Source organism: Dromiciops gliroides, chromosome 6 (genome assembly GCF_019393635.1).
Source record: "Dromiciops gliroides isolate mDroGli1 chromosome 6, mDroGli1.pri, whole genome shotgun sequence".
NCBI lineage: Eukaryota > Metazoa > Chordata > Mammalia > Microbiotheria > Microbiotheriidae > Dromiciops > Dromiciops gliroides.
Genome location: NC_057866.1, coordinates 126134608 through 126161001, shown reverse-complemented (window position 1 = coordinate 126161001; position 26394 = coordinate 126134608). Strand labels below are relative to the sequence as shown.

Below are 26394 nucleotides of genomic sequence, written 5' to 3'. Positions count from 1 at the left end.
ATGTGTGCTTTAGTACCTTATCCTTATCTGATGATAGACTACTGTGTGTAGTGTTAATGTGGTATTAGGAGAGTTAAGGCAAGTTAAAATACCACAGTTTTCTGTTTAATGGGAACATTTCTATAGGCCAATGTTGTGAGCAGGAGGAAAGCCCCTTCCCTAGGAGGCACCTTGTCCAATTAGCATCCCTTACGCAATACTGAATCCTATTTAACATTTGTATTGCTCATTAGATACTTTTATAAATCACTACAAGATAATTCATACACAGAAAACCCACCAATGTTCTTACAACTATTTTTATTTACATCATTTCCATATTACATTTAATATTTGCTATAGAGAAAATATAAATACAGTATTTTACTTTTTAATTTGGTAATTCAGCATTGTCAAATATTGACCATTACTGTTGTGAGTTTCCAACCCAATTTTTTAAAAAGTGGGCCAGGAAAACAAAAGTCCTATGAGTTGCTTATTGTTAAATAGCAGTGAAATCAGCCTAGTTTTGAAAAAGATTGCTGGCATGGGGCAGAGATGCCAGTACTTAGGAACTATTTTTTCAAACATTTTCCTAAGTCATACACATTCAGGTATATCCTATCATTAATACTTGGCCAATCTTAAGACAGACAATCTTAATTATGAAAATACTCAAAAGTGAAGCTATTCAGTTTACCAGATGGTATCCAAAAGAAAGGAAAAAGTTCTAGAGGCTATCAGTGGTTTAGTACCAGATGCCAAAAACACTGGTTCTGGGTACAGGGGTGGAAGAGGCAGGACTGGGAGGGAAAAAATACCACCATTCATATTTAACAACAGGACCATCTAAAAAAATCTACATTGCAGATAGAATCACTGGTTATCCTTTTTCTTGTAAAATTGCCATCATATAGTGGGCTAAACTCACAAATCAATGCTATAAAATAAAATACAGCATTTTTCATAGTCACTTAATATACACATGTACAAAAAGATAGGCAACACCCTATCTTATATTCTAAATACAAATGGAGAGGACTCTTATTAAAAACCATAGTCAGGACTTATAAATAATGCAGAGAAGGCAAACGCCAAGAAGACAATTCCTCCTATGATTGTAACTGGAAGAGAAAAGAGGAGAGGGGTTAGAGTTCTTGCCTTTGTCTTACTGTGGAAAAACAAGAAACAAAATAATGGACTCGGGTGGCTGTGTTCATCTATGTCTTCATCCCCACCAAAATGCATCTAACAACAAAATATTTAAAAAGAAGAATCTAGAACTGTCAAAGGGATCCTCCTTAAAGTCATAAGGCCTGTTGGAAGTTCTCAGTTCTAATAATGCTTTGAAAAACTAATGTGCTATATATGACTGCCACTAAAAGTCCCTTACATTTTATAGCACTCTGGAGTTTTCAAAGTTCGGTCTTTGTTTGATTCATGCAACAGCCTAGAGAGGAGGAGATAAAACAAAGGATAACACCCCCATTTTATAAATGAAGAAATTAAGGCTCAGCCAAGGTCCACAAACAGAGCTGGGACTGGATTACTACCTACTCCAGTGCTCTTTTCACTGAACTCTCATGTAGTTATTGTTGAAAGGGCATTGAAAACCTCACGGTACAACATAGATAAGAGTTTTCATTTAACCATTCATTATGGTAACCCAGCTCACTTTACAGAAGGCAATGTATAGTCAGTCCTGTGGATTATGTGTGGTAAATGGAGTATACCAACCACACAACGCTATTTAGTAACAGTAAGCAGGTTTTTTTAAATTTACCATGACTCATTTAGAAAACAAAATCAGCTGAGATATTCACAAATCTGAAAATGAGAAAATTAAACTACAAATGGGAAGATTAACTTAACTATAAGGCCCAAGTCCATTTAAGGCATAACTACTTTGAATATTTTTTGTTCCTCTAAGAGCTGTTCTTAGAACCAGGTACCTGCTACACTAATCAATGCTTAATAGGTCAGTTAGCTTTGCTCCCTATTATAGTCTTTCACCAATCTGAAAATAAAGGCAAACAATGCCTACCCTCAGCTTTGTGATTTAAAATAGATCTACAAACCAATTAGGGACTCACCAGTCCTAACAGATATTTTTTGTGCTATCATTCTTCCTCCAATGACTGCCAATCCAGTGCATAAGCAATGTCCCACTGTTCCACCTACTGCCACACCGTAAGGGTCCTGAAAACAAACACAGTTGAGTATTAATGTAAAAATAAGGCTGGAATAACAGCTTGAGGAAGGATTGTTAGTGAGCCTTTAAAAAAGTTAAAACAACAAAAAAAGGCAAAATGAATTCCTAGGAACGAAGATAGTAAGGACAGATCGCTGTTGCACTCAGTCGTGTCTGGCTCTTTGTGACCCTATTTGAGATTTTCTTGGGAAAGACTGAAGTGGTTTGCTATTTCTTTCTCCAGCTTATTTTACAGATGAGGAAACAGAGGCAGAGTTGAGTGACTTTCCCAGCATCACACAGGAAGTGTCTGAGGTCATATTTGAACTCAGGTCCTCCTGACTCCAGGCCAAGCACTCTATCCAATTTGACACCTAAGCTGCCCAAAGGCAAATAACCTATATATTAATATTAATAAATTTATGAAAAGCATCATGGCTGCTAGAATGAAGTAGGTGGTGGTTACTGTAAACATGGCCTGGCACCAGAAATTATAATCCCTGCAAAAACCAAGAGACAGGCTTTCTTGTATGAGGCTAACAAGAACTATCATCTCTAGGAGAAGATGATCAATGCTATATGGTAAACGCGAAGCACAAAGTAGATCAAAGGGAACCTTGGAGGGGAAAGCCAGGAAAGGCCTGAAGGCAGTGCTGGAACTGTCTTAAAGGTAACTCACCCATAATTCCCAAGAAGTGGAGGTGAGAAAAGGAGAGCATTCCAAGCATGAAGGACACAGCCAGTGCAAATGCATGGAGGCAGGAGATGAAGTATCACTTGTGAGAAACCCATGAAAAAAGGCCTCTATGGCAGAGTCAGAAATATGGGGAGGGGTGTAATGTCTAAGAAGGCTGGAAAGGTAAGATGAAGTGAGGCTGTGAAGAGCTTTAAGTGCCAAACAGAGCAGTGTTTACTTAATCTGTAAAAGGATTTATTGAGAGGGGACTTGGGGCGGAAGGTGGGAGTGACAGACCTGTGCTTTAGGAAATCACCCTGATGACTGTGTGGAGGAAAAACCACTGCCGTGGCCTGTTGAGGTAAGAGACGTGGAAAAGATAGAAGCAAAATCTGGTAACTCATCTGATGAGAGTCTTTTCAGGATGGGAGAAACTTGGGCGTGCGATAAGGAAGAAGCCAGCAGACAGGACAGAGTGAAGAAGAAAGGATACGGGTGCAGTTTGCTGGCTCTCTAACTTGGATGATCACGAGCAGGTCGTTTTTCTGGACCTCAGTTTCCTATCTGTCCGATCTGGGATTTCAGACCGGATCACCTCTTCCTCAGCGCCAGCCACAACTGTGACTATTCCTCAAGAAGTTTTCAGATGAGGTGAAATGGATTGTAGGAGGTAGTCCAGGAATGCTAAATGGTCCCGGCCTTTAAGGAACTCAAGTGGTCATCATTTAGAAAAGGAAAACGACCAAAAAGGAAGTGATTCTGTGAACCTTTGAGATGATCTCATTGCAAGAAACCCTCAAAGGCCTACTAAAAAATCTTTTGTTAACCTATCCTCTCTACAACATCCCTGGACAAGCAGGTCATCCAACCTTTGCTTGAAGACCTTCAATAGTGCTGAGTCAAATTATTTCAAAGTTTCTCTTTTCATCAAGCAGCTTTTACCCATGACTTTTATTCTGTCCTCTGGGGCCAAGTAGCAGAACAAGTTTAAGCTCTCCCACAGGACACCTATTCAAATTCTTGAACAACTAGCTTTCAAGCATCCTCTCCCACCTCCTTATTCTCTTCTTCAGGTTAGACACTTCTGGTCTTAAAACTCTATGATTGCTTGTATAAACAAAAGTTGAGAACTATCTTTACATGTAACAGAAAAAATAAAATACCTTATATGTAAAAAAAAAACAAAACCAAAAAAACTCTATGATTTTAGGGGGCAGCTAGGTGGCATAGTGGATAAAGCACCGGCCCTGGATTCAGGAGGACCTGAGTACAAATCTGGCCTCAGACACTTGACACTTACTAGCTGTGTGACCCTGGGCAAGCCACTTAACTGTCATTGCCCCACCAAAAAAAAAAAAAAAAAAAAAAAAGAAAGAAAGTAGAGAAAACTCTTCTTTTCTTTCTAAAAAATGAATCTTGGGGGGCAGCTAGGTGGCGCAGTGGATAGAGCATTGGCCCTGGAGTCAGGAGTACCTGAGTTCAAATCCAGCCTCAGACACTTAACACTTACTAGCTGTGTGACCCTGGGCAAGTCACTTAACCCCAGTTGCCTCACTAAAAAAAACAAAAAAACAAACCAAAAAAATGAATCTTGGATTTAAATCAGTCAGAAAACCTAGGCGTCACATTAAGCTTTCTATAACTGACTACTTGAGTGACTTTAGGAAACAATAAATCCTAACCATGATTAATTAATAACCATTACTGACTTCATGAACCTCCTGGACAGTTCTAAACTCTACCAACTCCAGATCTTTGGTGCTATATAAGTACTTGTATTAAGTGCAGCAACATTAATAGGAAAATAAAGTATTTTAATCAAATGTTATTTGGGTTCTCTGATGAGATTATTTTTCAGTTATACATTTATTTTTTTATTTTTTTTTGCGGGGCAATGGGGGTTAAGTGACTTGCCCAGGGTCACACAGCTAGTAAGTGTCAAATGTCTGAGGCCAGATTTGAACTCAGGTACTCCTGAATCCAAGGCTGGTGCTTTACCACTGCGCCATCTAGCTGCCCCCAGTTATACATTTTTTATAATGAAGAATCACACTTTTAATGCAAGAGCTGTAGATCCAGTAAAGTTTGGAAACATTTAAACCTTCCTAATGCTTCTGTAGTACTTTCAGTTTCCAACAAACATTTTTACTGCTTCATTATTGACTTAATTTGTAGCCTCAGTTGCCTAGAGCAGAGGTACTGAGAATACACTGCCAACGACTGAGTGCAATCCCAAACCAATTAAAATATAATTTGGAAATATTTTTAAAAAATAAGTAAAAACATAAGAAAAAAGATGATATTAATATATAGTTTTCTAAGTCAATATGTGGCCTGTAGGGATCCTTTATGTAAGGTCTAGTGGCCTCATTTCTATTTGAGTTTGACACCATTGGCCTGGAGGTTTAAAAACTTGTCCAGTGTCACATAGCCAGTGTGTAGCAGAGGTGAGGGCCAACTATCTACCCATGATTATATTCACTAGGAAAATTATATGAAGAATTTTGGAACTAAGCAATACTATTAATCAGCCTCTTATTTCTATAGGCAAAGTGCCACAAATACTAAATTATAGCCACAGTATTCAGTATCTTTCAAAGTCAAGAAAGGATATTCAAACTACCCCCTCATTTGATTCTGGACTTCAAGGAAACATTTCTTACTGTTAACTTGGAAACAAAATCTTAATTGGATATGGAATATAAACATGCTTTATCTCATATCACCTGCAAATTTTCTAATAAGTATACCACGGGGTGTTTTTTTTCCCTATAAATATTTTTCCCCAATTACATGTAAGAAACAATTTTAAACATTTTTTTTTAAATTTTTGAGTTCCTGTGCATACCCTTTGATCCAGCAAATACCACTGCTAGGTTTATATCCCAAAGATAACCCCCAAAAGAGAAAAAGACCAATTTGTACAAAAATATTTATAGCAGCTCTTTTTGTAATGGCTAAGAATTGGAAATCAAAGGAATGCCCATCAATTGGGGAATGGCTAAATAAACTGTGGTATATGACTGTGATGGAATATTATTGTGCAATAAGAAATGACAAACAGAATGATTTCAGAAAGGCCTGGAAAGACTTGTATGAACTGAAATGTAATGAAGTGAGAAAAACCAGGAGAAGATTGTGTACAGTGACAACAATATTGTTTGATGAAGAATTGTGAATGATTTAACTATTCTCAGCAATACAATGACCCAAGACAATCCCAAAGGACTAAGGATGAAGCTTACTATCCACCTCCAAAGAAAGAACTGATATGGATTGAACACAGACTGAAGCATGCAATTTTTTCACTTTCTTTCATTTTTCCTTTTATTCATTTTCTTATAAAAAATGACTAATATGAAAGTTTTATATAACTGCAAAAGTATAGCCTATATCTGCTTACTGCTATATTTGCTTACTGCCTCTAGGGAGGAGGGAAGAGAGAGGAGGGATAGAATTTGGAACTCAAGTGACTTGCCCAGGGTCACACAGCTAGTAAGTGACAAGTGTCTGAGGCCGGATTTGAACTCAGGTCCTCCTGAATCCAGGGTCAGTGCTTTAACCACTGCACCACCTAGCTACCCCTGGAACTCAAAACTTTAAATAAAAATGTTTATTTTTATTAAAAGAATTTCTTTGAGTTCCAAATTCTCTTCCTCCCTGAGATGGTAAGCAATTTGACCTAAGTTTAACCATGTGCAATCATGCAAAACATTTCCATATCAGGCATATCTCATACATTTTAGAGATACCATAGGATTATAGATTTACATTTGACTTTTCAGGAATCTGAGGTCCAGAGAGGTTAATGACTGGTCACAAGAGTGGCTGTTGTTCAGTTGTTTCAGTTGGGTCTAACTATGACCCCATTTGGGGTTTCTTGACAAAGATACTGAAGTGGTTTGCCACTTTCTTCTCCAGCTCATTTTACAGATGAGGAAACTGAGGCAAACGCAGTTACATGACTTCTCCAGGGTCACACAGCTAGTAAAGTCCCTAAGGCCAGATTTGAACTCAGGAAGATAAATCTTCTGACTCCAGGCCTGGTGCACTATCCACTGTAACACCTAGATACTCCCTAGGTAGCTAGGCAGAAGCATGATTTGAACCGAAATTCAGGAATCCATTCAAATCCACTAGGCTGCCTCACCTGGGCATGTTGAGCAGCTTCCCAATTTCTTGGTCAAAGGGACTAGCAGATGGTCACTTATCAATGATTTCACCAGCAAATTCAAAAGGGCCCACAACACTAATGCATTGTTGGTGGAGCTGTGACTTGGTCTGGCCATTCTGGAAAGCAATCTGGAACTATACCTATAAAGTAAACTGTACATACCCTTTAACCCAAACATGCTCCTACTTGGCCTTTGCCCCAAAGCAATTTTTAAAATGAGGAAAAGGACACAGATATACAAAAATATTAAGAGCAGCACTTTTCATTGTAGACCCAAAATGAAACCTAACGGAGTGCTCACCTATTGGGGAATACCTAAACAACTGTGATATATGAACATCAAATACTGCCCCATAAGGAATGACAAAATGGACAGTTTCAGAGGAAACTGGAAAGATTGTTATGATCTGATGTCAAATAAGCAGCCAAACTAGGAGAACAATTTATATGACAGCATTACAGGGGAAAACAACTTTGAAATTCTGAATTTGGACACTGCCAATGAGGGAATTTATTTTGCTAGATTTTGCACATTTATTGTTAGGGCATTTTTATTATTAATTGGAGGGCAGTGTGGGGAGTGGGAGTAGAGAGACAATTTAAAAAGAAAGAAAAGGGCTCAAAGCATCCTCCTTAAACTTGGAAGGATAAATTACCATTAATGGAGTATTCTGGCAGCAAGGTGGCAAATTTTCCAGAGTTCAAATCTGGCCTCAGACACTTACTAGCTGTGTGACTCTGGGCAAGTCACTTAACCCTGTTTACTTCAGTTTCCTCATCTGTAAAATGAGCTGGACAAGGAAACAGCAAACCTCTCCAGTAGCTTTGCCAAGAAAACCCAAATAGGGCTATGAAGAGTGTGATGAGACTGAAACACCTCAATGGGGTGACAATGGGGCATTAAAATAGGATAACATTTAATATGGTTACAGCAGATTATACTACTTAACTGTAGCCTTTTGAAATAGCTATTTATTTAGCCAATACAATATTACCCAACTCACAGTGCGGAACCTCTAGTCCAAGGCTTATTCAATCTGATCTGAGTAAACACTAAAAATGACATCTCCATTTCTGCCTAAAGCTAAAAAATTAAATTAAAAAAAAATCACTGCTCTATATTCCAAACAACTTTTGCTGCATCTCCACTTCTTCCTTCCTGCTCCCCTTTAATAACTATGATTTAAAACTGAAATGATCTGTCATACTTGCTTTGAAGTAATTGAAGAATTTTACTTTCCCAACTCTCAATCTTAAAGAGAAAATACATCAAAAAACCAACCAGCAATATTCCTAAATTAAGTTGTTTTCTTACATGAAACTTTCAAGTGGGGGCAGCTAGGTGGTGTGGTAGATAAAGCACAGGCCCTGGATTCAGGAGGACCTGAGTTCAAATCCAGCCTCAAACACTTGTCACTTACTAGCTGTGTGACCCTGGGCAAGTCACTTGACCCTCACTGTCCCGCCAGAAAGAAAGAAAGGGGGGGCGGGGGGGGGGGGAGAGGAAGGAAGGAAGGAAAGAAAAAAGAAGGAAACTTTTGAGTGCTCCTTAACAGAAGAGATTCTCCACTCTGATATGAAGTACCAAAATCTCAAAGTAGCAAAATATGTTGAATGCTCTATATATACACACACATTCTACATCAGAGGTGTGAAACAGCCCAGTCAGCAAACAACATTCAAATACCCGGAGTACAGGGATTGGATTAAAATGTAATTGGCAAAAAAAAAAGTAATTGGCAAATGCTTAACAATTAAAGTAAAACATAAATAACATTTAACTTGTGGTTTTCTAAGTCAGTTTCTATGTTCAGTTTCTATTTGAGTCTGACACCACTGCTCCAGTAGTGCTTATTTATTTTAGCTTATAAAGTAGAGACATTTTAAGTAAGCAACTTCTATACAAACATCTTCATTTGCTTTTTAATTTTTAAACCATTTTTTGGTTTGTTACTATATTTAAACTAAGACTTGACCAGAAAGTAGGGAAAGGACAAATACCAAGTATAAATTTATAAGTGTAAAAATCATCTTTTTCCAGACTAATTTAGGAAGCTTTTCTACAAGTGAGGGCAACAGAGATTTTTGAAGAGCCAGATGGTTCTCCAGGCACACAGAAGAGCATGAAATAAAATATGAATCTGACAGCATGTTTGATGGCTATGGGGAAGGGAAATGACCAGGAAAATACAGTAAACCTGCATTTCTGAAGTGCTCTGCATACGTGATCTACTTGGATAATGGAGAAACTAAAAAGGCTCCTATATTACAGAGTAAGAAACTGGCTACAGGGGCAGCTAGATGGCGCAGTGGTTAAAGCACCGGCCCTGGATTCAGAAGTACCTGAGTTCAAATCCGGCCTCAGACACTTAACACTTATTAGCTGTGTGACCGTGGGCAAGTCACTTAACCCCCATTGCCTAAAAAAAAAAAAAAAAGAAAAAAGAAACTGGCTACATAAACCAAGGATAATTTTGAGAAGAGGAGTGATTGATTCAGAGAATTTGCCAGGGGATAATTATTATAATAACATTTTAGAATAAATGGAAGTTGAAGCAATACAATCAGTAAAAAGACAACAGAAATAGAGCATTCCAGAAAACATCTTAATGAATGATGTGGCTATAGGAACTAATGAAGAGTATAGTGGGTTATCAGACCTAAAACCAAACAAACCCCCCCCCAACCCCTAAATAATCATAGAATAGGTACTTTAAATATCACTCACCTCTCTTGCTGCCAAAACAATTGTAGTTAGTTGAGAGCGATCACCCCATTCTGCTAAGAATGTTAAAGTAAGAGCTTGAACAAAAATAGGAGAAATAAAGTGCAGCCACTTTTTCTGAGGTATGGTTGTACTTGTGCCAGTCTCAATATCTCCTGGCCCATTTAAGAGTTTGGTTCTTTGAAGCTTAAAAAAGAGGAAAAAAAAGAAGTCATGATACAGAAGCACTCAAATTCCAAAAGTGAAGCAAAGTATTAAGGAATATTTCTATTTACTCTCCAAAATGCCATAATCCTTCCTTAGAGTTAAACAGTCACAACTACCTGCAGTAAGTTTTGGTTGGTTTGTGGGGGGTTTTTTGGGTTTTGTTTTTTCTTTTTTGGTGAGGCAATTGGGGTTAAGTGACTTGCCTAGGGTCACACAGCTAGTAAGTGATAAGTGTCTGAGGCCGGATTTGAACTCAGGTCCTCCTGAATCCAGGGCCAGTGCTCTATCCACTGCGCCACCTAGCTGCCCCTGGTTTGGTTTTTTAAAAAAAGCTAATCATGGCTAATGAGGATTTGTGCTCCAAAAGAGATATTAAAAATAATCTTCCATTTAAACAAATGCCAACTGAGTTAAACAATTGACATAATATTTTTACAATTTTAATTTAGAGCAGGAAGGAAAGTATCTGAATTTTAGGAAAAATGATCAAGTGAAACAAGTTATATAAGCTGACGTTACTCATTTGGACTATGTGTTTATAACTACAATTCTAATTACCTTGTTTTTTTACAAATTTGCTGGGCACCCACTATGGTGACACTGTGCTTGGTGCTACAGATTAAGGATAAGGCGGGCCTCCCTTCTAGAAGCCTGCAAGCTAAAGATTTATAACTCCATAATTTTGTTTGAATATCAACAAAACACTTCTCACCACACAGAAGATCCTTTGGGTTCACATACATTTTGAGCTGGAAACCCATAGGAGGCATTTCTTCTTCTAAAACATTCTGACCCAGCAACAACCCTTGTTATAACCAGCCCTTGAAACGGTAATCAGCAAGAGAAAAGGCTCTTTTGTGTGTGTGTGTGTGTGTGTGTGTGTGTGTGTGTGCGCGCGTGCGTGCGTGCACTTGTGTCCATGTACACAGTGCTTATTACACCTGTTACACACTGACCTGGCCACAGCTAAAACTCAGTATTGTGTTCTTAGTTCAGTATCTTACTGACCAAAAGATTAAATACTGTGACTTACTTCTTCATCTTTTTTCTTTATTTCTGCTTGAACTTCTTCCAATTCCTCCTGACCCTCATCTGGACTCATCTTCAAGCCTTCCCTAAGCATTCTGATACCAAAAATTGCAAATAATGCAGTTGACACATAATATGTGTATACTCTGGGAATAACCGTGGTGGCATAGCCAAACAAAACTGAAAGAAAATAAAATTGTGTTGCACTTTAAAGCACTGAAAAAAATACTATCTTCTCTTCCTGCTTATAAAATATTTCTATTAAAGATAATAAAAATTAGATCTACTTTTTATCAATCAAACTAACATTTACTTCATTTAATATTTTTAGCTTTAAATCTTAAAAGCTTTGAAAGGGCATTGGTTACCTGCCACAATTTATTTTAAAAAATGTTTTTTAACCCAGTTTACTTCAGAAATTCTATTACAATCCAGTATTTGTAGCTATAGACCAGAAATATAGTTTACAAAAGTATTGATATTTTCTTAAAGTTTTTGTTATCATATAGTGTGATAAGTCAATTTATTAACACCATTTTGAGTCACTGGTAAAAGATGAAAAGAACTTGTCAAGAAGGCAGGCAGGAGTACAGTTTAAAGTTCTACAAAAAGTTTTCTATGTAATTAGAGGAAGGAGATTCATCTTAATCATGCAACACAAACCAGTAATTTAAATTTGCATATAGGAAGTAAACATAAGCAAAATCCATGGGACTTAATAGGTATGCTTCATTTTGGGAGCAGATTATATACTTCTCAAAAGTTGCCTGAAAAGCAAATGTATACACTTGTATGTGTAATTTTTTTAATACTGACTTCCATCATAAAATTTGAAAGACCAAAAAAAAAAAATCACACGAACATGAAACAAACCTTTGAAAATCATAGTCAGCTTTCAATTGCAAAAGAAGCAAAATTTATATTGCAAATACCTACAGTCCTCGGTTAATTATCTGTTCAGAAAATTCTTTCTTTTTGAGCTAGTACCTACTCTTTAATTACCTTTTATTACCATTTCTGCTTTTGTCAGGTCATTTCATTTGTGTTGTCACCCCATTTGAGGTTTTCTTAGCAAAGACACTGGAGTGCTTTGCCATTTCCTTCTCCAGCTTATTTTACAAATGAGGAAACTGAGGCAAACAGGGTTTAAGTAACTTGCCCAGGGTCACTCGGTTAGTGTCTGAAGCTGGATTTGAACCCAGGAAGATACGTTTTCCTGACCTCAGGCCCAGTGCTCTATCCACTGAGCCACCCAGCTACCCCATTTCTGCTTTACTTAATCTTATTTTATATATAGCTTTCGTCCTATTGATCACTCAACCAAGCAAGGTCACAGTGTTAGGCACTGTGCTAAATAAGATGGCTGAGAAAAAAATAAAAAAGTAAATTGGTTCCTTCTCTCTAGGAGCCCATGTTCTAATGGGATGGGGTACTAGAGAAACCCTGTCCTTATTCTGAGAGTGTAACAGAAAGCAGTTACATCCAAAGGATTTCAGAGCTCTTCTATTTCAGCACTTTGTAATGCCCTGCCTGGCCCACAGCCCCCATAACGAGATGATCGACCACAGCACACACTAGGCAGTAAGAGGCAGGCTCTGGCCCAGCTCAGGCACTAAATGGAAAACTTGGTTCAAGCTGCTTCATTTTTTGGACCCTCAGCTTGAGAACATTCACCTTCACAGTCCCCCAGCACATCTAAGATTCTGATTCTACTTAAATATAAGTACAATAACTTTTTCCAAATACTGGCTTTCAGATTACTTACCCGTTGGGATTACCTACATTTCTCTTTCACTTATGTAAATAATCACGTTACCTTATTTAAAAACAAATCATAAAACCATGAACAACACTCACAATAAGGTCTTGTCATCTTTCAAAATGTAATTCATCTGTGCAGTGAAGTCTAGGCAGGGACACTTACTGCACCAGTGCAGATCACCGATTTCTCATAAGGAGCTCAGAGAGGGACCATGTGACTTGCCTCTGCTCACACGGCTGGTATATGTCAAGTGCAGGACTCAAATACAAGTCTTCCTGATTCCAAGGCTCCAAAGGTTATAGACTACTTTGAAAGAGGCTGGTCCTTTTTATTTCTGGCATAACAAATGACAAGTCTGAATGACAGAGAATAGATTGGGGATTTCACTAGCACAGGACACTCCTGAATGAACAAACTCCCCTGAGCAATGCAAGTTAGCACCTTCTCTGCAAGGCAGTCAGTCTCCAAGAGCAACCTCAAGCAGAGGGGTCAGATCAGGAGCCTTGATTGTTGCCAAGTGCAGAGGAAGTCAGATTAAAATACAACTGGTAAATATTTAACTAAATAAAACTACAAAAAATCAAGAGGGGCAGCTAGGTGGCGCAATGGATAGAGCACCAGCCCTGAAGTCAGGAGTACTTGAGTTCAAAAGCTGTGTGACCCTGGGCAAGTCACTTAACCCCAATTGCCTCACTTAAAAAAAAAATCAAGAGAACATCACATTTTAAAATACTATGTCAATATGTGGCCAATAGGGATCCTTCTGTAAGGATTAGTGGCCACTGCTTCTATGCCACTGACAGATGCTGTGCCCAGGGTCACACAGCAAGAAAACAAATATCAGAGATGCAGCAGAACACAGGCCTCCCTGACTCTGAAACCAGTTTTTTATGCCTCTGTCAACTGCCTCTTTTTGAGAGGAAAAAATCACTGAATAAAAAGCCAGCTCAGCAGGGGAGATTATTAACCAGAAATTTGATGGCTATTTCCTTCAAAACTTCCCCAATACAATAACTGATGACCATGGGGCAACAAGATCCTGAAAGGCATTTTAAATCAAAGGTTAAACTTCTATTATTCTGTATTTTATATGAAAATGTAGCTTAACAGAACACACTATTTTCTTAAGCAAAATAATAATTTTTTCTAATAGCTTAACAGAATACAATGAACTGAAAGTCACTGACTTCTCAGCTAGTAATCCATTTGTCCCCAGTATCATTCAACAGGAAATATGCATCTGAACTTTAGAAATTCATTAGATTTATCCAGATTGAAAGGTGGAAAAGCAGGATTACAGCAAAAACAGTGTAATAAGTTAACAAATAGGACAGTGACTCAAATAGCTGAATTAGGAAAGCTGAAAATTGTGCAAAATTAGTTTTCAGAGTTCTTTAATTTATTAATTCTAACAGTAATTTCTGATTATAATTTCTACTATAAACCTCCAACTTTAGTCTAAGATTTCACTATAAACAATTTAACCATTATCTTGATTGTCCAGTAAACAAACACACGCACACGCACACACCCCTCATACAAAGGATGGCATGCTGTGTAATAACCATGAAAGCATATGCACTTACCAGATAAACATGTCATCAGGCCCAGGGCCAGCATAGCACCAGCTAGCACAGTCAAACGGTTATATCGCATGGCCATGATGGCAGCTATAAAGAATGTCTTATCCCCTAATTCAGAAACAATAATAACTGATATGGCAGCCACAAATGCATGGATGAATCCCAAATTAGTCTGGCCAGCAGGATCGTCATTATTAATATGAACCGGGGAAGCTGGTGTAGGTCCTTTCTGTAACAGAAAAACAAAAAAATTTTTTTTTAAACAAAAAGATGATTTTTAACAACAGATGCAGAAAAAGCCTTTGACAAAGTACAACATTCACTTACTTATGTTTGAAAATCCCACAAAGAAGAGGAAAAGAGTAATTTTTTAACATACTGAAAAAGTAGACATCTAAAACAAAAAGAGCTAAAGTTATATGCAATGGGAAGTAGTTTTCCTTATAAATACAAGAGTAGGGGGGGCAGCTAGGTGGTGCAGTGGATAAAGCACCAGCCCTGGATTTAGAAAGACTTGAGTTCAAATCCAGCCTCAGACACTTGACACTTACTAGCTGTGTGAGTATGGGCAAGTCACTTAACCCCCATTGTCCTGCAGCAGCAGCAGCAGCAACAATAACAACAACAACAACAATAAATACAGGAATAAAGAAGGAACACCCCCCCCCTCACTGTTGTTTGAGAATGTTAAAAGTGCTAGCCAAAGCAGTAAGGCAAAAGGAAGCAATCTAAGACATACGCATGGGCAGAAAGGAGACAAAATTATCTATAGCTCCTGATATGACATTTTACATAGAGAATCAACAAGGAAGCTAAATGAGATTTCTTCAGGAAAACAGAAATATATGAAATACACAAAACCAACAGCAGTTCTATTTAGCAATGATAAAACCAAAGAGAAAAGAATGGTAAAGGAGCTCCCATTCAAAATCACTATAAAATGAAAAAAAAATATCTTGGACTCCAAGGCACACTGAAAACTTATGTAAATACAGTTACAAAACACTCTTTAAAGAAGTAAAGAGGGGCAGCTAGGTGGCAAAGTGGATAGAGCACCGGCCCTGGATTCAGGAGGACCTGAGTTCAAATCCGGCCTCAGACACTTAACACTTACTAGCTGTGTGACCCTGGGCAAGTCACTTAACCCCAATTGCCTCACCAAAAAAAAAAAGTAAAGAACTTAAATAGTTGGAGAGAACATTTTTCATTATTGGACTGAGTCGATATAAAACGCCACAAAACCAATACTATCAAATTTGATTTCCAGGTATTCTCCATACACTATGGATCACTGGCAGATTTCTAAAACATCAATTCCATCATTATTCTCCTATTCACAAACCCACCACTCCCTATTATCACAATAAATCCCAATTTCACTTCCCACTTTTAAAGGTGACCTCTATGATGTGGTGGCACCAATTCAGCCTTACTGCAGTGTAGTCTCCTGAATGAATGCAGATCCCAACCCTTACGTTTCTGATCATTCCGTATGATTCTTGGTAATGTTCTCCAACCGATCCTTCTGAGGAATCACTCAACATGCTTGCTCTTAATAAATGCTTTTTAAAGATTTTTTCATCCACAGCTGTCCATCTATTTATTCCTCACTCCTGCATGGTGTCCACCTCTTTTTTACCCCCCAATTATAGATTTCTTCCTATACCTTACAATACTTTTTGAGTACAGCCATCAATGGACATATGCTGCAGCCTAATTATTCTAACTACCTATGTCAACACTGCATTTTGGATCACTTACAACTGATGAAACAAAGAGGGGTGGGGATGGGAGTGAGGGTGCTAGGTCTTGAGCTTGAAAATTATTTCAGAAAAGTTCTATAGGACCTAAACCCATGCAGTGTTATTTTAACTTTCATATGTGTCGTCTCTCTCCCATTAGATATTAAAATCCTAGGAGTCAGAAACATTGTCATATTTCTTGTGTATCTTCCTCAGCAACTAACACAGCATTTAAATATAGCAGCAGCTAAAACTCGTAATGATTTACAAAAGTATCATTAACCTTATGAGATACATTTATAAGAGATTGAAAGTTTGAACTATCCAATTTTTTAAAATCTCAGTTCTTTAATTTTCCCCAAAACATAGACTGCCAGGCCAAAAGTCATCTCTTTATCTAATACAAAGTATAAATTTACTTGCATGAATTAAATGTTTACATGAAGGAAATTTTTATGCCTCTGTCAACATTCAAATCTTTCTGATAATTCAACTTAATAAACATTTATTAAAAATCTGCTACGTGCATGGCACTCCGTGGGGTGCTGGGGAAATAGAAAACAAGCAAAACAAGACAGGCTGTAGAGTTGAAAGAGTCGCCAGACCCGAAAGGATGATCTACTATATAACATACTTGACAGGCAGCCATCTAACTTTTGCCTGAAGACTTTCAAGGAGGGGGAACATGCTACCTTTTCAAGGTAGTCCATTTCACTTTTGTATACTTTACTTGTTAAAAGGTTTTTCCTAATATCAAGCCTAGATTTGTCTCTTTGCAATTTCAACCCAATGACCCCGGTTCTGCCCTCTGGGTAAAGTCTAAAACTTTTTCCACATACAAATTCTTCAAATACGCAACTGTTATGTTTTCTTCTCACAAACTACCCCCCAGCACCAGAGGTCAGTTAATAAGTATTTATTAATCACCTACTATGTGCCAGGTATTGTACTGTATTATTTAGCTTAATTGCTATTGGCAGCTAGGTGGTGCGGTAGATAAATCACCAATCCTGGATTCAAGAGGACCTGAGTTCAAATCCAGCCTCAGACACTTGACACTTACTAGCTGTGTGACCCTGGGCAAGTCACTTAGCCCTCATTGTCCTGGGAAAAAAAAAAAGAAAAAAAAAGATTAATTGCTATTTCTATAGGTAGCAGTTTGGAGTAAGCTCATCCCAGTAAAGGATTGACTGTGCATCTCCTGACTTCTCAAGATCTCAGGACAGTGGTAGAAAAAGCAGGGAGAACACTTCAGCATGGCAGTTAGTGGGAGCAGGAGAAATGCCCCAGAAGACCCACTTGAGCTCTCTCTCAGAGACTGCACGTGGTCTCAAGGAGACCCAAGAGAGTTCAGAAGATCTACAAGCCAGAGAGCCAAAAGCATATGCCAAGAGAAAGAGCTATTGAGGTGGGTCGTTTTACATCTACCAAAGCTAACTGGTAAGCATCATTCAATTCCACTGGTTGACACGACTACAATAAAATGAAGTCTACGATGACATCAGGGAGAAGAATGTAAAAGACCCTCACTGAAGGGCAAAGGCAAAGTCCATTATCTAGGTATGGTTGGATCCTAGCAGTCCTTCACTGAGCTAGACAAAAGAATCCATCTCCATTTCTTTGGTTCTCTTGTGTTTGCTGAAGTTTTTCAAGAACTAGACTTTCTGGAGTTGGGGAGGGAAAGAACTGAGAAACTGATCTCTGCATCCCCCCCCCCAAGAAATCCATTATTAATAATTATTTTCTCATAGCGCTAAGTGCCAAGGATACCCCACCCCCAAAAGCAAAAAAAAAAAAAAGTTCCTGCTCTCAAAGTAAGATAAAGCATAAATTGGAGATAATCTCAGAAGGAAAGCAGTAAGACTAAGGAGGTCAAGAACAGATTCTTGCAGAAGGTGAGACTTGAAGGAGCCAGAGGAGCCAAGAAGCAGAGCTGAAAAGGAAAAGAATCCCAGGCATGGGGGATAGCCAGTGAAAATGCCAGGAGTTGGGAGATTTAATGACATGTGTGAGGAAGAGCAAGAAGGTCAATGTCACTGGATGGAAGAGTATGGAGAAGAGAGAAAGGTAGAAGACTAGAAAGGTAATAGGAAGGGGCCAAAAGTCTTAGAAAAAAGGTCTGATGGGGACAGAGTACAGGGTTACTAACACCTTTCTATCCCTCTCAATTCAATCCAAAGTCAAATTAGCTTTTTTTGGCTGCTACATCACAGTGCTGACTCATACTGAACTTGTAGTCAACTAAACCTCTAGGTCTTTTTCAGAACTACTGTTTAACCATGTTTCCATCTGATATCAGTGATGTTGATTTTTCTGTACCTGAATGTAGGCTGAGCATAAGACTTTACATTTCGATCTACTGAACTGCACTTCATTAGAGTCAGGCCAATGTTCTTAATTGATCAAAAATAATTTTCAATCATGATTCCATTGTCCAATATTAGTTATTTCTTGTAGCTTTGTATCATCTGAAATTTGCTAAGCACACCATCCCTGGCTTTATCAAAATCACTGACAAGATGCCATACCAATCAGACTACCTAAAAATTATTTTATACAGCTAGAAAAAATAATAACAAAATTCATCTGGAAAACCAAAAAGTCAAGAATATCAAGGGAAATAATGAAAAAAAAATGCACAGGAAGGTGGGTTAGCTGTACCAAATCTGGAGATTTACTATAAAGCGGCAGTCATCAAAACTATCTGGTACTGGCTAAGAAATAGAGTGGAGGATCAATGGAATAGGCTAGGCACAGGAGACACAGTAGTAAAAGACATTAGTAATGTATTGTTTGATAAACCCAAAGACTCCAGTTTCTGGGATAGGAATTCAGTATTTGACAAAAACTGCTGGGGAAACTAGAATGGCAGAAAAACTGGTATGGCAGAAACTAGGCATAGACCAACATCTTGCACCTTATACTAAAATAAAGTCAAAATGGGTACATGATTTAGACATACCATAGGTAAATTAGGAGAGGAAGGAATAGTCTACCTTTCAGATCTTTGGAAAGGAGAAAAGTTTATAACCAAACGAGAGATAGAGAATATTATGAAATGCAAAATGGATGATTTTGATAACATTAAATTAAAAAGTTTTTGTATAAACAGAAGCAATGCATCCAAAATTAGAAGAGATGCAGAAAGCTGGGAAACAATTTTTATGGCCAGTACTTCTGATAAAGGCCTCATTTATAAAATATATAGGAAACTAAATCAAATTTATAAGAATTCAAGTCATTCCCCAATTGAGAAATGGTTGGGGCAGCTAGGTGGCTCAGTGGATAGAGCACCAACCCTGGAGTCAGGAGGACCTGAGTTCAAATCCGGCCTCAGACACTTGAAACTTACCAGCTATATGACCCTGGGCAAGTCACTTAACCCTCACTGCCCCACCAAAAAAAAAAAAAAAAGAAGAAGAAGACATGAAAGGTGATAATGTGAGATAAGAAGTTGGGCCATACTATAGTGAGCCTTAATTGTAAGGCTTTGAATGTATATCATATACTTGAGAACAAGTAGTGATCTCCAGTATGATCTATACCTTAAAAAAGATTATTTTGACAGCTATGTGAAAATGAGGAGAGAGAGACTGAAAGCAGGGAGATCAATTAGGAAGTCACAGTTAACAGGTGATCAAGGACTGAAATAGGGTAGGGGTTTGGTAGAGAAGGCAAAGGAAAAAGAATTGCTAAGACCTGTGGTTTCGAGCCCATTGTGACTGTGGGTGGTAATGTGGGTCTTATAACTGAATGTGGGGGTTGTGAAAAATTGGACAACAGTAAAAGGTTATGTATACCTGTCATATACCTATATACCCCAGGTTTGAGCAAAAATTTCTCAGGTGAAAAGGATTGTGAGTGGAAAAATTTTGAGAAGCCCTGGTTTAAAGAGAGAAAATTGACTCTAGAGCCCAAAGTTGTTGTTACTCAGTCATGTTCAACTCTTGGGGTCCTCATTTGGGCTTTTCTTGGCAAAGATACTGCAGTGGTTTGGCATTTCCTTCTCGTTTTACAGATGAGGAAATGGAGGCAAATGGGTAAGTGACTTGCTAGGGGTCACACAGCTAGCAAGTGTCAAAGGCTGAATTTGAACTCAAGCCTTCCTGACTCCAAGCCCTATCCACTGCCCCACCTAGCTGCCCTACTGGAGCCAAAAGACCTAAGTTTGATACTCATTGTGACTTCACAGTCACTTCTCCTCCTGAGCTTGTTTTCTTCTCTGTAAAAGAGGCCTGGAGAAGATGAATTATGAGTTCTTCTCCAGCTCTAAATCTCTATGGGCACAGGGAACATGTGGAATGTGGAAAATAAAAGGGTCCAGGACAAACTTAAGTGCTCAGGACGGCAGCACATTTGACAGAAACAGGAAGATGTCTGCCTTAAATTAAGACCAAAGAAGTTGCCTTTGTAAATAATGCTTGCTCTGTCAAGATTTTAAAGAAGCATCTTTATATGTTTATCAGGAATCTGACTTTTTATGCTAAAAAAATAAAGAACAAGAGAGGCTGTGAGGGCATGAATGCTGGCCAGGGAAGGATGAGTTGGCCCCTAGGTTCTATCTTAGTACCCCAGGCCTCTAGTCTTGCTCAGAGCCACAGTTCACAGGATTCAGAAGTCCCCGGCTTTAAATAGCAAATCTTAAAAATCATCTAGTTCATTCAACTCATTTTGAAAATGAGGAAATCAGACTAGAGAGGTGAAGCAATTTGCCCAGTGTCATACAGAAAAAAAAAGTAGCAGAGCTGAGCCTCTTCTCCCTGCTCCCTCTTCCTCTCCCTCCCCTCAGTGAATCAGAAGACTCTTCTCCATCCTAGCCCTACTAGGAGTAAATTTCATCTTTCATCAAGCTTTTCATTAAACGGGCTCAACATTTAGAGGCATTCACTGGGAAAACATCGGGAAAGGAAACAGAATTCTAGCTAAATTACAAAGTAACAGACCTACCTAATTCCTGGTTACAAGCTGTTCTAACACTAAACCTTGACAGTCCCATCATACAAGTTAGAAGCTCCATTCAAGTCCTTCTCCAATAGCTAAACCTAAGACACAATTGACCCTGGTTTCTTGAAGGCAATGCCAGCAGAATAGAAACCTTATAAAGAAGTTCAAAGGACTCCCAGTACCAGAGCTGTGTGCCCGATTCCTAGAGGGACAGGCTAGTTCAGATAGGCTTATCACCAGGTTGGCTTCAGAGGGATGATTTTTTTGGCAATAACCCTCAAGTTTCATCTATTAATTTGCAGATGAGTTGTAATTTTCATCAGTTATTTCAGTATTCTCACCAGCAAAATGACTTGATCCTTAATACTCGATATTTTAGATATACACTGAAGTAGATGTAAAAAGAACTACTAATTGTTTGAAGCACAGAAACCCATATTCAATTTTGGTAAGAAAAGTTCTGTTTAAGTATACTGTTTGTAAGCAAATTACCAAGCTGAAATAGTTTTCAGATATTTCACAATATAAACAATAGGCAATGGGGATATTTAATCATATTAACATTTTTTGCATCTCCAGTGATTTTTTAAAAGCAGATGATACTTTCAGGGCACAAAACGTAACACATCTGATAAAGGAATGGAGAAAAATAATGTGAGATTGATGGTGGAACATTACATGAAATTTACTTAGTAGTAAATTAACAAGAAATTTAAAAGAGAAGTACTATTAAAAATAAAGAAAATGGGATAAATTCTTATATAAAAATACTGTGAAAAACCTGTCAAAGTCTCAAAAGTAAGATATATCTCTCCTCTTTTCCAGTTTTAAGAAGGAAAAAAAAAGTTGGCTTATCCTGAAAATAATTTCTATAAAAGACAGGATACCTGGATTCTGGTTTCAGTTCTAATGATGTGACTTAAGGCTATGCACATTATTTTCTTTCTTCTTTTTTTTTTTAAAGATTCCCCCCCACCCCTTACACATAAAAACAATTTTTAACTTTTCTTAAACTTTGAGTTCCAAATTCTTTCCCTCCCTCCATCCCCTCTTTACTCATTGACAAGGCAAGTAATTTGATATAGGTTATACATGTGCAGTCATAGAAAATACATTTTCATATTAGCCATGTTGCACACTATTTTCTAATCAACCACATGACAACTGACCCTACCTCTAACTCAAAAATATCAAGGTAAACATCATAGAGAAGATACTTGAAAAGTTTCAAAGAAAGGAAATATTGCTATTATTTCAAAATTACAACTTATTAGTAGTAAACTTAAACCAAAGAACTAAATGTCACACAGACAACTAACAACTAATAATTTAAGGAACTAAGCCCCAATCCAGTGAAAACAAGTTTTTTTTTTTTTAATTAAAAAAAATTTTTTTTGCTGAGGCAATTGGGGTTAAGTGACTTGCCCAGGGTCACCACAGCTAGTAAGTATTAAGTGTCTGAGGCCGGATTTGAACTCAGGTACTCCTGAATCCAGGGCTGGTGCTTTATCCACTGTGCCATCTAGCTGCCCCCAACAAGTATTTTAAAAAGGATATAGCTTGGCTACAGTTCCTGGTCTCAGAAAGTGGAAGACCAGCATCAGAAGCTAGAAATGTGTTAAGTGCAGCCAGGTTAACTTGTCAGTCGACTAGAACCATTCTTTTTAAATTAAGTCTCCCAAAGGTACTTTTAATAAGAAAATATTCTGAAATTTCTTGGAACTGTAGTAACTTGACTTTGCAAGCAAAGCACTGCAAGTTTTTTGAGAACCTATAGGTTCTCAACCATTATTAACAAATAAAAAAATCAAGTGAAACTAAATTTTCCTCTTGTTGATTCAACAGACTGGCTAAAATTTTTGTTTTGTTTACAGTGTTCAGCAGAAGATGACCTTTAAGAGTTGGAACTACTGTATCATTTAGTTCCCAAATATTTTTTTTTAATACCAGCAAAGTACTACAACAAAAACTGACTTTTCCAGATAAGGTTACTTTTATTTTCTCTAAGTAGATACTGATTAAAATCTAGGGCAGAAACTATTTCATTCATGCAACAGGAATTTATTGAGTGCCCACTACAAAGCAGTACAGTACTGTGGAAAGAGCCCCCTGGTCCTTCATTTCTTAGACTTAATTCAATGAATATTTATTAGGTGGCTACAATATACCACATATTGTGATAGGAAAGAGTCTTTACCTCCAAGGAGTTGATATTTTACTGGGGGGGGGGGATATGTATACAATACAAAATATATAAAAAGTAAATTAATAAGTGGGGGGGCCTTCTGAAAAGGTCTTCTGTTGGAGGTATTTGAGCTGAGCCTTAAAGGGCATCAGGAATTTTAAGGGGCAGAAGTGAAGAGGAAGAGCATTCTGTAGTGGGATGGCCTGGACAAAGGCCCAGAAGCAGGTGATGGAATGGTGTGCACAGGTGGTAGCAAGGAAGGTGTCCAGCCCAAGGAAGAGCTTGGAAGAGGTACAGGATAGAAGAGAACCTCAGGTTATGCCAAATGAGGAAAGAGAGAACATAAAGGAAAAAGAGTCAAGAATCATATATGTCAAAGAAGCAGAAAAAAGGATTGGTGTTTTTTATGTCAGACAACTTTCAACTGGTCATTTCCAGTCAATTGGTGAAGACAGAAGGCAGAGTAAATAAGTGTTATCGAAGTGGAAGCAGCCCAGATAGATGACACCAAAATTTGAGAGTCTGAAGGAAGGAGAGAGACAGGATAGCATATTCAACAGGTCTCAGGGTTGAAGAATTTGTAGGAGAGACTGGAAGGGACCGCTAGGTGGCGCAGTAGATAGAGCACAGGCCCTGGAGTCGGGAGTACCTGAGTTCAAATCGGACCTCAGATGCTTGACACTTACTAGCTGTGTGACCCTGGGCAAGTCACTTAACCCCAATTGCCTCACCCGGAAAAAAGAAAAAAAAGGAGAGACTGGAGCATGTTTATAGATAGATGAGAAAGGAGAAAATGGGGAAGGATTCATAGAAACTTACAGTAAGACTGAAGGGAGGCAGAAGCTGCAGCTTGCCCATGGTAAACAATCATCTCTTCCTCTAAGACAGGAAAGGATAAGATGGAGATCATAGAGAAAATTTCTTAGGTGTGGAAGAGGAGAGTTGAAGAAACTCATGTTGTATTGGTTTGATCATCTCAATAAAGAACAATGAACTGAGAAACAGACCTGGGTTCTAGTTCCAATGCTACAAACTAGCTGAGTGACTAAGTAATTTAGCCTCGTCTCAACATTTCCCCCCCCCCCCCTATAAAGCTTTAGAAGCCTTCCGACTTTAGATGGGTAAGAGATTACTTTTGCCTTTATAAACTAGGAAAGGCTTCATGGAAGAGATGACATTTGAGTACATCCAATAAAATCAGTCCGAAGTCCCCTACTATGTGCACTACGCTAATCATTGGGAATACAAAAGGGAAAGACAGTCCCTGCCTTCAAAAAGCTCACAATTTTAGGGGGAGAAGGGGCGGGGCAATGAAGGTTAAGTGACCTGCCCACCGTCACACAACTAAGTGTCAAGTGTCTGAGGCCGAATTTGAACTCAGGTTCTCCTGACTTCACTCCAGGGCCAGTGTTTTATCCACTGCGCCACCTAGCTGCCCCGCAAAGGCTCACAATTTAATGAAAAATAAGTAGGATTTTAATTAGTAAAGCTTTAAGGGAATTAGAGAAATGTCTTCTGGGTGAACAAAAGCAAAAATCTGAAAGCTCAGGACACACTGCACAGTGTACAAATGGGCAGTGTTGAAATAAGGCTAGAAAAAATACACTGGGTGCAAGTTGTGGAGGGCCCTGGATGCCAGGCTCAAGAACCTGAACTTTATTTAGGAAGATTTTTGAGTGGAAGAATCGATCGAGTGTCGAGCTTTAACAATCTGACAATGGATGGACTGAAGGGCTGATGCTCCAGCGGCTTAACCTGTCAGGGCACCCCTCCCGAAAGTCTGGAGGGGTGGTTCAGACCTGAATTAGGGAGCTGGCAGTGGGGGAGTGGGGAGAGGGCAAGGGAAGGATCTCGAAGTTATCAAGGCACAAGATTTGCTTAGAACAGAGAGAGCCGAAAATTTTCCAACACGGATAACAAATGACAGTGTCTCTTTAGCTTATACCTTTTTCTTTTAAATCGTCAAGATCAAAAGCATAGGGAGTTTCCGCAGCCTAACGCCTCACCAAGTTAAGTTAAGCCGGCTCTCCCCCGAGTTCCCAAAGAAGTCCTTCTTAGGACCAAAGCCTATTTAGGAGTTATTGCTCCCAATGAAAGCGCCCCCGGGCACACACATGCAGAAGCACACGTGCACCCCGGGGATGCTGGCAGGGAGCGAGGGCCGGGCTCACCGCGGATTCCTACAAAGACACAAACTGAAGATCGACCCCGCCGAGGAAGCCCAGCTAAAGTTCTGTTCTTTGGTTAAATGGGCTGAGATGAGTACTGACTGCTCTTTGGACCGTGTAAACGTCGCCCTTACATACCCCTCATCTACCGTCTCCCCACCCCCATCGATGCCGCACCCTGCCTGCCCCGCTCGCCGCCTCGGCCCGGCAGCATCCCAGGCGTTTCCCCTTTGAGCCCGGTCCTCTTCCTCGAGCCGCACCTGGGCACTTCACCTCGAGGTCTGCCCGGGTGAGTGCGGAGGGGCAGGGGGCACACGCCGATCTCTGGGGAAGAAGGAAGGAAGACTGGGGTGGGGGGTAGAAAGGGGGAGTGCCAATTGCCCCCACTCCTAGGCCGCAGAGGCGCATCTCCCTCCCCCCACCCTCCCCTCCGGACGGGGCTCTCAGCGCCCCCAGCCCGGCCCACCTGCGGGCAGGCCCGGGGCCGGGCCCAGCCTCACCTCGGCACGAGCCGCCTCTGGCCCCTGAGCCTCGGCCGGCTGCGGCTGGAGCTGCTGGGGAGGTGCCGGAGCCTCCTTGTTCCGGCTACCGGCGTCTTCCTCGGGCACCGCTCGGACCCCGAGCGGGGTCAGCAGCAGTACGAGCAGGAGCAGCGGCGGCGGCAGGAGCAGAGGCTGAGGAGACCGCCGACGGCCCCCCGGCGCCGCCATCCCGCCGGCCGAGAGAGCCGACGCACCAGGAGGGCGACGAGGAGGAAGTGGGGCAGGAAACCTTCGGCTCGGGCAGCCGCGTTCCGCGTCCCCCCGGGCCGCGGGACTGCGCAGGCGCGGCCGGCTAAAGAGAGGCCGGCGCCATCCGGGTGCGGAGCCGGGAGGAGGAGGCGCGGGGGAGGGGAGAGGGAGCGAAACTGACTTGGGAGAGCCGGAGGACCAGAAGGCGACTCCCGAGGCCAACAAGCCTAACAGTCCGAGTCAGAACTCCGGCGCCGGCTCCGCCCTTAGCAGCACACGCGGCCCCAGCCCCGGGGCC

The 26394-nt window shown here is 39.7% G+C and overlaps 1 protein-coding gene across 1 annotated transcript; it reads right to left on the bottom strand.

Annotated features, from left to right (window-relative positions):
- Positions 1-932: 932 nt before the first annotated feature.
- TMEM165 (transmembrane protein 165) lies at positions 933-26190 on the bottom strand. The gene is made up of 6 exons (XM_043970765.1): positions 25866-26190; positions 14330-14555; positions 10986-11161; positions 9749-9931; positions 2073-2178; positions 933-1103 (listed from the first exon to the last, which is right to left on the bottom strand). The coding sequence occupies exons 1-6, from the start codon at positions 26073-26075 to the stop codon at positions 1027-1029; spliced, it is 978 nt and encodes a 325-aa protein (XP_043826700.1). The 5' UTR covers positions 26076-26190; the 3' UTR covers positions 933-1026.
- Between the last annotated feature and the right edge of the window lie 204 nt (positions 26191-26394).

Coding starts and splice junctions, on each gene's coding strand:
- TMEM165 (XM_043970765.1), bottom strand. CDS start 26,075: ATGGCGGCGCCGGGGGGCCGTCGGCGGTCTCCTCAGCCTCTGCTCCTG. Junction 14,556..25,865: donor CAGAGGCGGCTCGTGCCGAG/GTGAGGCTGGGC, acceptor TTTCTGTTACAG/AAAGGACCTACACCAGCTTC. Junction 1,104..2,072: donor AAAAATATCTGTTAGGACTG/GTGAGTCCCTAA, acceptor TTTCTCTTCCAG/TTACAATCATAGGAGGAATT.